The following is a 14,175-nucleotide window of genomic DNA, read 5'->3' as shown; positions in this document are numbered from 1 at the left end:
CAGTTTAAAGGTTGTGTCCCTGAGGGTATGAGACCCTACCTAGATGAGAAAGAGGCAGCCACGTTAGCCACAACTGCTAAGATAGCGGATGAGTATGCGTTGACGCATAAAATGAAGTTTGCCCCGAGTAAAGGCTACCAGAAGGGTAGTCAGGACGGCGGGGAGAGTCCGCCAGAAAAGTCAGAAAGTAAGCCAGGGATTACTGAGAAGGATAAGGTAGACCGGGAGCAGTCTGGTAGGAAGTCTCCTGGGGTCGTCTGTTGTAATTGCAGGAAAGTCGGACACTTTGCGTCCAGGTGCTTTGCCCCAAAGAAGGAGACGGGAAAAGGAAAAACGGCGATTTTGACTGGCTGTATCGAGCTGGTAAACGAACCGCTAGGGAAGGACAGGTCTGCCAAAGTTCAGGAAGGGCGCGAGAAGTTTATCTCGGCCGGATTGGTGTCGGTGAAGGAGGGGTTAAACCCAGTTCCAGTACGGATCTGGAGAGACACGGGAGCTTGTCAGTCACTGATCTTGAGGAGTGTATTAGAGTTTAGCTCAGAGACCCAGACTGGGGAGGTCAGCATGATCAAAGGCATTGGAAAAGGGACAGAAGCCGTGCCTTTGCACCAGATACACTTACAAAGCAACCTGGTCTCTGGACTAGTCACGATCGGGGTGAGGTCCGAATTACCAATGAAAGGCGTGGAAGTCTTGCTCGGTAATGACCTCGCCGGGGGAATCGTGTTCCCAGCCGTGAGATTGACAGGTCAGCCTGCCAGCATTGAGGCCCCGCCCATGGACTCACAGGTTCATCCCGGGACTGCGGTAGTAAATTTAGCTGAGACGTTTCTGCCAGCCTTGTACGAGAAGGGGGTAGAAAGTGAAAAGAAAGAGTGTAGTGAGACAAGAGGTAGTGAGGGAGCTGGGTCAGACGTAGCAGTAGCCAGGAAAGAATTTGTGCAGACACAGGAGCGAGACGAGGGGCTGATGGTTTTGGCAGAGACAGCTCTCTCTGACACAGACTTAACAAGGGAACTAGTAGGCTATTGTGTGGAGGAGGAAGTGCTAAGGAAGCAAGGAAGACCAAGTGCCGTGCCCGCAGATGAGGAATGGGGGGTGGTGCAAAAGAGTTATGGGGATGAGGTTTTTAACCTGGCCCACAAGGTACCCCCCCGGTGGATATTTTGCGGTACTGAAGGGAACAGTTGGTGGAACCATGAAAGAGGTTTACCAGCTGCCCAGGGGGAAGGATGTTATTGATTATGACCGACGCGAACTGAGACGGTCACAGGCTTTTGATATGCTAACAAACCTAGTCGAGGTTAGCGTGGAAATCAATGAAGCTAGGGTCCCCCTGATAAGAGAAAAAAACCATTTTGAAAAGATGAGTATGGTATCGACCAGATGGGAGAAGGCTATTGTTTTGGCCAGGTCTGCTGATAAGGTCTCTCCCTTAATCCCCGAACAAAGCGACTCTTTAGGAGAAGTAATTAAACAACTCGCACCAGTGTGTTTGATTGTCCCGAGGCGATGCAAAGAACTGGGATGTTGGGTGGTGTCTGTCAGCCTAGCAAACAACAGCCATATAGAATGAGTAAATCAGTGACTAAAGGGCTGACGAACACAGAGGTGTGTATTGGCAATTTAATACGGCTGTCTGAAGCCAGCTTGATAGTGAACCTTGAAAAAAATGAGTTCGGCCACACGAAGGTCTCTTACCTGGGAATTGTGGTGACACAGGGGAAGCTGGCAGTGATGTGAGCTATAGTGCAGGCTATCGCTGACATCCCAACCCCGACAGACAAGAAGGCCCTCAGAAGGCTCTTGGAGATGGTGGGGTACTGTAGGAAGTTTTGCAATAACTCTGCGGTCACTACCCCTCCCCCTCCTACTAAGCCCTTGTGAGAGAAAACTAAGTCGGAATGGGACGACCCTTGTTATTGTGGTCCGGGATAAAACCAAATGAGAGGTTACATTGATCGCAATTCATCAGTGTTTTTGGCCACTATGAAGTTTGCTAAATTGGAGCCTGGTCTAAGGGATTATTAATAACATATAAAAGGAACAGAAAATGTGATGGCTGACTGTCTGTCAGGTGTTGACAACTTCAAACTCGCGGTATTAGCCAAATAGCTGATAAAGATGTATATTTGTGTGTGTATCAAATAATGTATTCATGTTTGTAATTTTTACCCCCCCCCCCCCGGTAAAGATCCTTAAAGGGGGAAGTGTGACAAGAATACACATAGATTAAGATGTTAGCTGTCCTGTGGAATCAGCAGTTGGTCTGCCACCTGTCTTCAGGAGAGAGAGAGATAAGGAAAACAATGGAGCAGCATTTGGAGATGTGTAATGAAGGGACGGGAGAGAGAGCTGTCAAGATCGGCTCCTCTTTGAACCCTGAACTGTTTGAAGTGATGGACAGGCGACACCCCAGCAGGGGGTTAAAAAGGGACAGGTTCGCTAAGGCAGGACACACACGACACCACGAGGTAACGAGACCCTGGAAGCAGTGCGCCTCTCACGAGTCAGTGGGAAGTACCGGGCCATAGACGCTCAGGGTGGAAAGGCACGATCAGCGGGAACCTGGTGTGTGTCCACCCTTGCCTGGGTGCTGGGTTCACCGCAGGGAAACGATCGCATCTGGAAACGGAGGGGTCACGGTCGGTGACCTCAGGTGACATCACAAAGGACTCGCCCGAAAGCTGACTGCGAAGGTCTGTGTGTGGAAGCTGTTTTTGAATATTCATTTGTTTTTGCTCTCTCTCCTTCCCCCACACTGTCCATTTCCCACGGCAGCGATTACTGTGAACTGAACTGAACTTTGCGTTACTTTGAAACTGGTCATTTACCCCTAGACAATGATAGAGCTTGATTGATGCTGCTATCTTAATTCTGTGTACATGTGTGTTTATCATTGCTGAACTGTTGCATTTATTATCCTTTTGATTAGAGTACTGTGTTGCTTGTTTCTTTAATAAAACTTTCTTAGTTCTAGTAATCCAGACTCCAACTGAGTGATCCATTTCTGCTGGTTTGGCAACCCAGTTACGGGGTATGTAACACCTCCAACAAACACTGAGGCTGTTTTCTCCCACAATGTACTGTACACAGGCCTTCCAGTTTAAGATGACACAGGTGAAGCACAGTGACAATTTGCTGGCAGTAAACAAAACTATTAACTACACACTTTACTAATCACCCTTTTTCCAAGGATACAATCACTGGCATCAATAGCCTGTAACTTTGCTTTTGAACCGTCTGTAGACCTGGCCGTGTGAACTGAAGTCTGAAAGGTGGGGTGTGACGTGCATGGGCCAAAATGAGGCGGTGGCTCCTGCACCCGAGAGCTGGGAGTGAGCCAATGGTTAGCCCTTGCTGGAGCAGACTTGGTGGCAGAACCAAGGCAAGGTGAGGCGGAGGGTGCCCAGGCCTCAGAGCAAGGAACAAGCCGATGTTTGCCCAGTTTACGTGCAGAGCCAGATCAGAAAGGTCGGGCATGGGCCAAAATGAGGCGGTGGGACCCGGACCCAAAAATGAGGAATGACCTGCGGCCTGGCCAGATTGAAATGGTCAGGGTTTCGGGGCTGGCATACAGCTTGCTGCTTGCGAGCTTTGCTCGAGGCTGTGGCCTGCAACTAACGGGCTCCTGGATCGGCTGCAGTGATGCCCAGCTGTGCGGCTGTGGACTCCCTTTTGTGAATTTCAGATCTAAATGTTACTTGCTTACTTTTATTGTTTGCACAATTTGTTCCTTCTTCTACACATTGGGTGTTGATGTTTTTTTTAAATGGGTTCTATTGGGTTTCTTGATTTTGCAGCGGCATGTAAGGAGACAGATCTCAAGGCTGTTTTTCGTAAACGTACTTTCGTCATAAATGTACTTTAAATTTGGATTGATAGTCTTTCCAATCAATCAACAAATAAATAGAGACTACTTATCTGCATTACACTTATATAATGAAACATTCCCTACAACGTACAGTATATAGGGACTGTGATTCTCTACCGTATTCACAGAAACTATTATTTCCTACAAAATATACTGGGATTCCTATTGCCTACAATATCCACGGGGATGAGATTCTCTACAATATCCATGGGATGAGATTCTCTACAATATCCACGGGGATGAGATTCCCTACAACATCCATGGGATGAGATTCTCTACAATATCCACGGGGATGAGATTCTCTACAATATCCACGGGGATGAGATTCCCTACAATATCCACGGGATGAGATTCTCTACAATATCCACGGGATGAGATTCTCTACAATATCCACGGGGATGAGGTTCTCTATAATATCCACGGGGATGAGATTCCCTACAATATCCACGGGATGAGATTCTCTACAATATCCACGGGGATGAGATTCTCTACAATATCCATGGGATGAGATTCTCTACAATATCCATGCGATGAGATTCCCTACAATATCCACAGGGATGAGATTCTCTACAATATCCACGGGGATGAGATTCTCTACACTATCCACGGGGATGAGATTCTCTACAATATCCACGGGATGAGATTCTCTACACTATCCACGGGGATGAGATTCTCTACAATATCCACGGGGATGAGATTCTCTACAATATCCACGGGGATGAGGTTCTCTGCACTATCCACGGGGATGAGGTTCTCTGCACTATCCACGGGAATGAGATTCTCTGCACTATCCACGGGGATGAGGTTCCCTGCAATATTCACGGGGATGAGGTTCCCTACAATATCCACGGGGATGAGATTCCCTACAATATCCACGGGGATGAGATTCCCTACAATATCCACGGGGATGAGATTCCCTACAATATCCACGGGGATGAGGTTCTCTACAATATCCACGGGGATGAGGATGTCTACAATATCCACGGGGATGAGATTCCCTACAATATCCATGGGATGAGATTCTCTACAATATCCACAGGGATGAGATTCTCTACACTATCCACGGGGATGAGATTCTCTACAATATCCACAGGGATGAGATTCTCTACAATATCCACGGGGATGAGGTTCTCTACAATATCCATGGGATGAGGTTCTCTACAATATCCAGGGGGATGAGATTCTCTACACTATCCACGGGGATGAGATTCTCTACAATGTCCACGGGGATGAGATTCTCTACAATATCCAGGGGGATGAGATTCTCTACACTATCCACGGGGATGAGATTCTCTACAATATCCACGGGGATGAGGTTCTCTACAATATCCATGGGATGAGGTTCTCTACAATATCCACGGGATGAGATTCTGTACAATATCCACGGGGATGAGGTTCTCTACAATATCCATGGGATGAGATTCTCTACAATATCCATGGGATGAGATTCTCTACAATGTCCACGGGGATGAGGTTCTCTACAATATCCACGGGGATGAGATTCTCTACACTATCCACGGGGATAATATTCTCTGCAATATCCACGGGGATGAGGTTCTCTACAATATCCATGGGATGAGATTCTCTACAATATCCACAGGGATGAGATTCTCTACAATATCCACGGGATGAGATTCTCTACAATATCCACGGGGATGAGGTTCTCTACAATATCCATGGGATGAGGTTCTCTACAATATCCATGGGATGAGGTGTTCTACAATATCCAGAGACATGAGATTCTCTATAGCAGCCATTCTCAGTGGGGGCCCTGGCATATTTGAAGGGAGCCACTGACTGAAAACTGTGAGAAGTGGAGCCCCAAGGGTTTATGGGGGCCCTGGTAACTGAACTGATGAAATACCCAAGCAGCAACTTTCATTGGAGTCAATAGTTTCCCTCCTATTTATAATATCTTTCCAACACACCGTTTGAATTTGGCACTCCTGGTAAATTCATTGCTTAAGCTCCTCCCATACAACCTCACTTCATTGTCAGTCACAAATCAGACTGCACCGGGTCAACGTATTCAGTCAAGGGTTCGCACATCCATTATCTCCATACTTCATTCTCCGAAGATCAGCGTGTCTTGCTAGGCCTTTTTTAGCCTAGTAACTTTGAAGTATATGTGTTGGATATATTATACGTTAAGGTAGGTTGTGAAAAGTGTTTATTACTACATATGAAGTCACCAGGGAAAAAAATCCATGGCTCTGGGTGAAGTACAACCCACCCAAGTTGAGGCAGAAATTCAAGAGAGTTTGATTGCTCTTCAGAGTGATATAACTGCACATCGTCAGTTCAGTCAGTTTCAAAAATATTTTTGGATCAAGCGTGATCTGCCAAATAAATTTACAACTCTGTGGGAAAAAGCCCAAAGATTTTTTATTGCCTTTCCCTCAACATATTTGGTTGAGAGCCGATTCTGCAAGGTAGTTCCTTGACAAAATCCAGGAACAGAATTGGTATCACAGCAAGAGGTGATCTCCGACTGTCATTGTCTAATTTGGAACCCGATACCATGAAACTTGCAGAAAAGCACCAAGGTCTAGGATTGCATTAGGCCTGATAGATGTTTAATTTCATACAGTCTTTTCTTAAATTTTGTCCAGTATGTCGGAATGTTCAAGTTTTCGTGGTGTTCAATAATAAATGATTTTCTCTCTATCTGTTCATGGTGTATCCCTGTTTGAAGGGGGGCCCTGGAACCTGAGAAGAGCTCCTAAGGCCAAAAAACGGTTCAGAATCACTGCTCTATTGTATCCACAGGGATGAAATTTTCTACAATATATGCAGGCAACTGAATTCTCTGCAATATGGATGAAGATTGCATTTTCAAAGACTAAACATGGGGCTCATTCTCATAAAAATGCAAAGAATCAATTATTTATTAGGATAGTTGCATGATGTGACGACAATTATGAGCAGAGTAAGTGACTAAAATAGAACTCTGCCCACAGCCGAAGCTGATTTCACACCTCCTCTTGCTGAGGCCTAACATCTCAAAACTTCTCACAAGAAACTTCACTTCAGAAGCAAACAGCAGAGCAGGCTCCATGTGGCCGCACTGGGTAGACCATGCTAATATCAACATGTCATCTTTCTTTGTCCATGATACCCTGCCACTGGGGTTTTTCAATTCACTGTCTGTGCTTGTGCTAGGTCGCATATCCACTAAATGAAGGGTAATGTCTAATCAAAATCAGCAGGCAAGTTGGACTTTGCAGCTCGTTTGATCTGGGCCTCCTCTTCCCACAAGCATGGTATTTGCCCTGTCCTTGAACCCTTGCTGGTTGTCGTGAGTTTTCTCCTCCGCATTCTGGGTTTCACAAGGAACTGGGAGATTTGCAGCTGCCTACCAGCACAATAAACCACCATGGATCTCAGCTAATGTGTCAATGGCATGCTTTCTGCAAGCATCGAACTCGGTTTGCGAGTTAAACGTTGCACCAGATCCTACAGAACTGCATTTGCCAAAGACACCACTGCAGAGGCAATGCCACAATTCTCAATCCTAATGCAAAACTTTATTATGGATTTTCAAAAAGAAGAATGCCTGACCCTATCAGTCTCAATCTTCCCCAGCACAATGGTTCCAAACACTGATAAAAGTTAACTTTATTTTTTAACTACTGGTTTTGCAAAAATGCAGGAATTTTAGAACGCTGGTGGCGGATAGTTCAGCAAGAACTGAGGAAACTTACTAAAGCTGTTCACAAGAAATTGTATGTGCAACTAAAGGGATTATAATATATTTTCATTATTATAGTCATACATGCTTCATTTTCTTTGTGGTTTTACACTTTATTAAAATTCAGAACTGTGTTAGTTTTAAGATTAGTAAGGCTAGCAAATGGTGTGAATTTAGGAGCGTTCCTTCAAGTGGGGCTGGACAAGGAGGGTATTTTGATTACAAGTCAGAAGAAAACCAAGACTAGGTAGCACAAAGAAATGCCGCTGAAGAAAAGTCTCGGCTTGAAACATCACTTCCATGGATGCTGCCTGACCGGCTGAGATCAAAGTGTTCTGTGGGTGTTGCTTTGGATTTCCAGCATCTGCAGACTTCCTCATGTTCGCAATAAGTAAATTTGACTTTGCTTAATGATCCTGAAATTGATGTGGCAGTCATTAGAATAGAAAGGACACACTGGCTTCCCGGGGACGGGGTTAGTGGAAGATATCTGTCTTAATGTTTCTTAAACACAGTAATTGTATCTGATTCCACCACCTCCGTCAGCAGCATGTCCCAAATATTAACGTTGCTCTGTGTAAAATAACTTACCCTGCAGATCCCCTTTCAAACACTTTCTTCTCCTGGTGAATCTCCTCTGCACTCTCTCCAGCCAGATCCTTCTTAAAGTACGGCAACCAGCAAATGCATGCAATATATTCTATAATAATGGTCCCTTTCAGATAAACATTCATACACCAAAACGTCGTTACAGTTCTAATCCACTTCCAAAGACTAAACCTGATGCAGACTGACTCCTGGTTGATGCTGGGATATTTTTTATGGAAATGATATCAAATGTTTGTTTTCCTTGAGTGCAGGAAGCTAGAAGGGATCTCATAGGCTTCCACAAAACCACGAAAGGGATAAATGCAGTAGAAACCTTTACCCGTAACTGAGATGTCAAGTCAAGTCAATTCAAGTTTACTGCCATTTAACAATATACATGTATCACGTCAAATAAGACAATGTTTCTCCAGACCAGGGTGTAAACCACTGCAGTACACGTAACACACATATAACACACAATAATTTAGGGAAGTAAGAATTACATCTACAAATGGCCTACAGCTAGAGGGAAAAACCTTAAGGTGAGGAATAAGAGATTCAGAGGAGACCCTAAGAACATTATTTCCCCAAAGTGTGGTTGGAAATGGAACACAGTGTTACAAGGGGTGGTGGAGGCAATGACTCTCACAATAATTAAGCAATATCTGAATCTGCTAATGCTGAAGGCGATGGACCAAGTCCTGGTAAATGGGATTAGTTTAGCTGGGTCTTTGATGGTTGGCGTGAACGTGGCGATCTAAATGACCTTGATCTGCGGTATAATCTATGGACACATTCCAGGAATTTCCAGTTCAACACAATGAATTTGCTAATGTCGAGGACACCCCAATTTAAGCCATTTTGGTCTTGTTATTTATCTTTCAAATGTATGCATGTCGAATTCTGCTATTCCATGGCTCCCAGCTGCTAGCGGGGTCCAAATACAACTCCTGCCGGAATCCTTCATTCCACTGCTCATTCATTGCCCATCACTGATTGGCTGAGAAGGGAATGAAGTGTTGTGTTTCTGAACAACAACACTGGTGGGATTAATACAAAGAACGATAAGGAGACTGAATGAAGGATAGGTACCAAATAGCCTGAGCCTGTGTTGTGGATTATATAGAATTCTGGGGAAAATTTGAAGCATGAAAACAGAGTCTTACCATAACCAAATCCTGCTGTCAAAGGGGCCTTTTTCGTCTGCCAGGATACAGGGTGACGTAACCTCGTAACAAGACCTGCAGTGGACCAACAAAACAGTGCATTCATCAAATGTTGCTAGGAGCAATGTTTCCATCAAGAGCAGACAGCAGAGATCCCCAGATTCAGCACTCAACAGTGCACTTCAGCCAGCCTTGCTGGGACAACATGGAGCACTTTTGGGCCAATCACCTCCGCTGTCAGCACATTCCAGGCACCCTCCCCTCCCTGTATAAACAACTTGCCTTGTAAATCTCCTCACCTCAAAGCTGTGGCCTCTAGTATTTGGCATTCCAACCCTGTGAAAAAGACCCTCACTGTCCACCCTGTCTCTGCCTCTCACATGTTGCTATACTTAATCCTCCAACCTGCAGCCTCAGGAGAGAAGGCTGCTGGTGCTGACTCAGCCAATGCTGAGGAGTGAGATAGGGAAGCTGGTTGAGTTGCGTCACAACAACAACATTGCACTCAACGTCAGTAAGAACGAGGAATTGACTTGTGAACTTCAGGAAGGAGAAGTCAGGAGAACACATACCAGAGGGTTGTAAACTCAGCTGGTTTCACCATGGGCACTAGTCTCCCCTTTACTAAGGACATCTTCACATTGATGCCTCAAAAAGGCAGCATTCATCATTAAGGAGTCCCACCCAGGTCATGACAACTTCTCTTTACTACCAGCAGGAAGGAGGTACAAAAGCCTGAAGATGCACACTCAACATTTTAGGAAAAGCCCCTTCCTCTCTGCCATCAGATCCCTGAATGGTCCTTGAACTCATGAACATTACCCCACCATTTTGCTCTGTTTTTGCACTAACTTTTCATAAACAAACTTATAACATTTTTATGCATAACACTATCCTGCTGTCACAAAACAACAAATTCCAATGATAATAAACCTGATTCTGATTCTGAATATTACCCTCTGGAAAACACACTATCAGTACTGAGCTGCACGGGGCAGTCGGGGAGGTCTATCATTGACTGTACCTGCTGCATTGTGCTGGTGGTAGTTGATCAGCTCGGGAATTGTGTTGAACGTGTGTTTCTCTGCAAGGTAGTACTGGTTGTTGGGTGTCACACACACTGTGTAGTGTTTGACTTTACCGCTCTGATCCCTGGTGGCAAAGAAGAACATGGAGAGAAGGCCAGTATCAGTGCTCAGTAACACAGAATTTCACCTGATCCACAGCAAGTAGAGGAAAGTGATGGATACTTCACCCTTATCTGGAAACCAAAGTCATACAGTTGTAGGCAGGTACAGCATGGGAACATTTACCCTCATCCTACGTGGACTGATTTATTCTCCACACATTCCCCCAACACGTTCATCTTACAAAGTTATCCGGAATAATGATCAACACCCGATCTTTGGGGTTTCTTTGTTTTGTGCCTGCCTGTAAGGAGATGAATCTCAAGGTTGTATAATGTATATGTTATATAGGCATCCATTAGTCTTGTGAAACCATGGACTTGCACCTTGGAAGGTTTCCAGGGCACAGGTGTGGGCAAGGTTGTATGGAAGACTGGCAGTTGCTCATGCTGCAGGTCTCCCCTCTCCACGCCACCGATGTTGTCCAAGGCTCGAACTAGCAACCTTCAAATCACTAGACGAACACCTTGTATACATGCTGTGATAATAAATGTACTTTGAACTTTTGCCTGTGAATAGTGGCTGCAATGCATACTACCTGCACAAAAATCAGGGACAATATCATAGCTGCAGAAAGGGAGGACATCCTGGAGGGATGGCATACTGAGTTCATGTGGGTGTAAGACAGAAATAGCAAGGGAGCAATCACTCTATTGGGGTATTCTATAGACTTCACCACCACCACCCCCAGCTCCATCACCAATAGCAACAAAGACAATGAGGAGCAAACCAGGGGGCATATTTTGGAAAGGTGCAAAAATAGCAGGGTTGTTGCCATAGGTGACCTCAGCTCCCCTAATATTGATTGGTGCCTTCTTAGTGCCAAAGGTTTTGATGGGTCAGCACTTCTTTGATGTGTCACAATATGTGGACAGGTCATCTAGAGGAGAGGTCATACTGGATCTAGTACTAGGCAATGGACCTGGTCAGGTGAGAGATTTCTCAGTGGGTGAGCATTTCAGAGACAATGACCACATCTCCCTGACCTTTAGCATAGCCTTGGCCAGGGACAGGAGCAGATGGTACACAAAAGTATTTACAAAAAGGAGGAAATCTGCAGATGCTGGAAATCCAAGACAACACACACACAAAGTGCTGGAGGAACTCAACAGATCAGTGCTGATGAAGGGTCTCAGCCCAAGCACTTTATTCTTTTCCATAGATGCTGCCTGGCTCACCGAGTTCCTCCAGCATTTTGTGTGGGCAAGTATTTAATTGGGTGAGGGTGAACTATGATGCTATTAGGCAGAAATTTGAGAGCGTAAATTGGGAACAGATATACTCAGGGAGATGCACATCAGAAATGTGAGATTGTTTAGGGAGCACTTGCATAGAGTTTGAAATAGGTTGCCCCATTGAAGCAGGGGAAGGATCTATGGTGGCCAAAAACATTGGAACATCTAGTAAAAAGGAAGAAGGAAGCATACTTAAGATTTAAGAAGCAAGAATCAGAGAGAGCTCTTGAGAGTTATAAGGTAGCCAGGTTCGAACCCGGGACTGCTCACCTTGAAGTCCAGTGCAGATGCCAGTACATCAGTGGCCAGCTGTGTGTCATTAGTATGTGAAGAAGAAAAGTACAGAGAAACAACATCTGGAGAGGTGTTCTGCTACATACTGGTGCCTAAGTTTATCCCATAACTAGAGCTGGTTCCCATCTGTGGGTGCCTATCCGAGCAGGCTCCCCAGCTCTGAGCAGCCTTGGGAGATGGTTAGAATGGGAAGGACACTTTCCAAAAGCACTCGATGATTTTTTTCTCCGTACTCAAGGAGAGCTGGTGCAGAAGGGAAATTTTGATGCTATTTAAAACCAGTCACCATTGGTTTGATTATGTAAATCAAATGGTTATTAATGCTTGCGGAAACCTGACTCTGCTGCAGCTAGTTCTGAGTGTTCGGCAAATGCAGTTTATTTCACAAGAGAAGCATTTCAGCTCTCACCCAATACTTGGGGGTCAGAGCCTGGAATCAGTGAGACCTCTGGGGTTTGTTGGTGTGGAGAAGGGTACAAGGGGAATTCCAGGACAGAAACATTGATACATGCCCCTTCTGATGTCCAACTACAAGCTCTTTGTTCCATTGTCGGTGTAAACACCAGAGATTCTCTGGATTCTCAAAATGATGATGCATCTTGGCTTGAAACGTTAACTGTTTATTCCTCTCTGTAGATGCTGCCTGACTTGCTGAATTCCTTCAGCATTTTGAGTGTTTCCAGTACAAAATGTGGTGTGCCCGTCACCCAGTATCATGGGGGATCACACGTAAAGCCAGCGAGTTGTGGGTCGTTAATTTACAATGTAAATCTGCCGCTGGCAGTGGATGTTTCACAGTGAAATTCAGCACTAGTTCATGGTTCCACTTCCCCCTTTTTCATGGTCTGCTGCCTCTCTGCCGCAGGAAGATGCCAAGAGCAAGGTGCAGTTGGCCTAGTTGAGCGGAACCCGAGACTGACATCTGTGCACAGGATGTCCCAAATTAGCAGCCTCACAAACAACCTCTTGCTTTATGACTTTGCTTGTGGTGCTCTGCAAGCTGAGGAACAGCAGCCCACAAAGCCTACAGTGATTCGACAGCATTCCCGTTCTTCAATCACTCTGCCTACTGAAGGTTCCTCCCAGTCTCTATCTCCTCACTCAACCCCACCATTCTTCCATTACCCTCCAACTTGGTTGCCATGGTAGCACAATGTTACTACAGCTCAGAGTGTCAGAATTCAGAGTTCAATTCTGACAGTGTCATCTGTAAGAAGTCTGTACGTCCTCCCCACGGAGATGCGTGGGTTTCCTCCGGGTGCTCTGGTCTCTTCCCACAGTCCGAGGGCGTACCGGTTAGTGGGTTAATGGACCATTGTAAATTGTCCCGTGATTAGGCTGGGGTTAAATTGAGGGTTGCTGGGCAGCATGGCTCGAAGGGCTGGAAGGGCAAGTTCCACGTTGTATCTCAATCAGTAAGTAAACAAACTCCTAGTCCTCACCATCGGGTACAGATGGTCACGCGATGAATTGACAGAAACCCAAAATCTCACATGCTTTTCCGCCACCTCTGACTACACATCACTTCACTAAGCACTTTCTCTGATCGGCACACTGCTTGTGTCGCTGGGTGGCTAATCCAAAGATGTAAATTCAAATCCCATGACAGTAGCTGGTTTTTGAAAACTGCAATCACCAGCAGCGCCCTCACGATACACTGACTGGAATAAAACCCATCTGATTTTCCAACGTCCTTCAGAGAAGGGAATCTGTCCTCAGCTGCCTCTGCTGAGGCTGAACACAAACTCAAGGAACAGGATCTCATCTTCTGCCTGAGTAGTCTACAACCCAAAGGTGTACACAGTGAATTCTCCAGTTTCTGGTGAGCTGATTTCACTCCCCCTTTGTCTATCACCTCCTCATCTACCGAGTTTGCCCTAGCCCACATCCATTTCTTTCCCCTCATCCACCCTCTCCCTCTGCCCATCACCCACACACTCGTCTCACTACTTCCCCTCTCCTCCGCCCTCCCCACCTCCCTCATGAGATTCCATCATCTTTAGCTCTGTGTTGCCTCCACCTATCACCAGCCAGCTCTTGTCGTTATCGCCTGCTGTCTCTTACTCCACCCCTTCCCCTCATCTTTTCCTGTTGGCTCTCTCCCCTCAATCTTTCAGTCCTGATGATGAATCTCAGCCTG

General features: G+C 45.6%; 1 protein-coding gene across 2 annotated transcripts in view; it reads right to left on the bottom strand.

Annotated features, from left to right (window-relative positions):
- The window catches only part of btk (Bruton agammaglobulinemia tyrosine kinase), a 113,708-nt gene that overhangs the window by 27,639 nt on the left and 71,894 nt on the right, over positions 1-14,175 (bottom strand). For both annotated transcript variants that reach the window (XM_072270457.1, XM_072270458.1), the window contains 2 exons: positions 10,344-10,471; positions 9,320-9,394 (listed from right to left, as the gene is read on the bottom strand). In XM_072270457.1, coding sequence (XP_072126558.1) covers positions 9,320-9,394; positions 10,344-10,471 — 203 coding nt within the window. The remainder of the gene's footprint in view (positions 1-9,319; positions 9,395-10,343; positions 10,472-14,175) is intronic.

This window comes from Mobula birostris, chromosome 10 (assembly GCF_030028105.1).
Source record: "Mobula birostris isolate sMobBir1 chromosome 10, sMobBir1.hap1, whole genome shotgun sequence".
In the NCBI taxonomy this organism is placed as follows: domain Eukaryota; kingdom Metazoa; phylum Chordata; class Chondrichthyes; order Myliobatiformes; family Myliobatidae; genus Mobula; species Mobula birostris.
The sequence above is the reverse complement of the archived record's forward strand: the minus strand, read 5'-3'. Positions and strand labels throughout refer to the sequence as shown.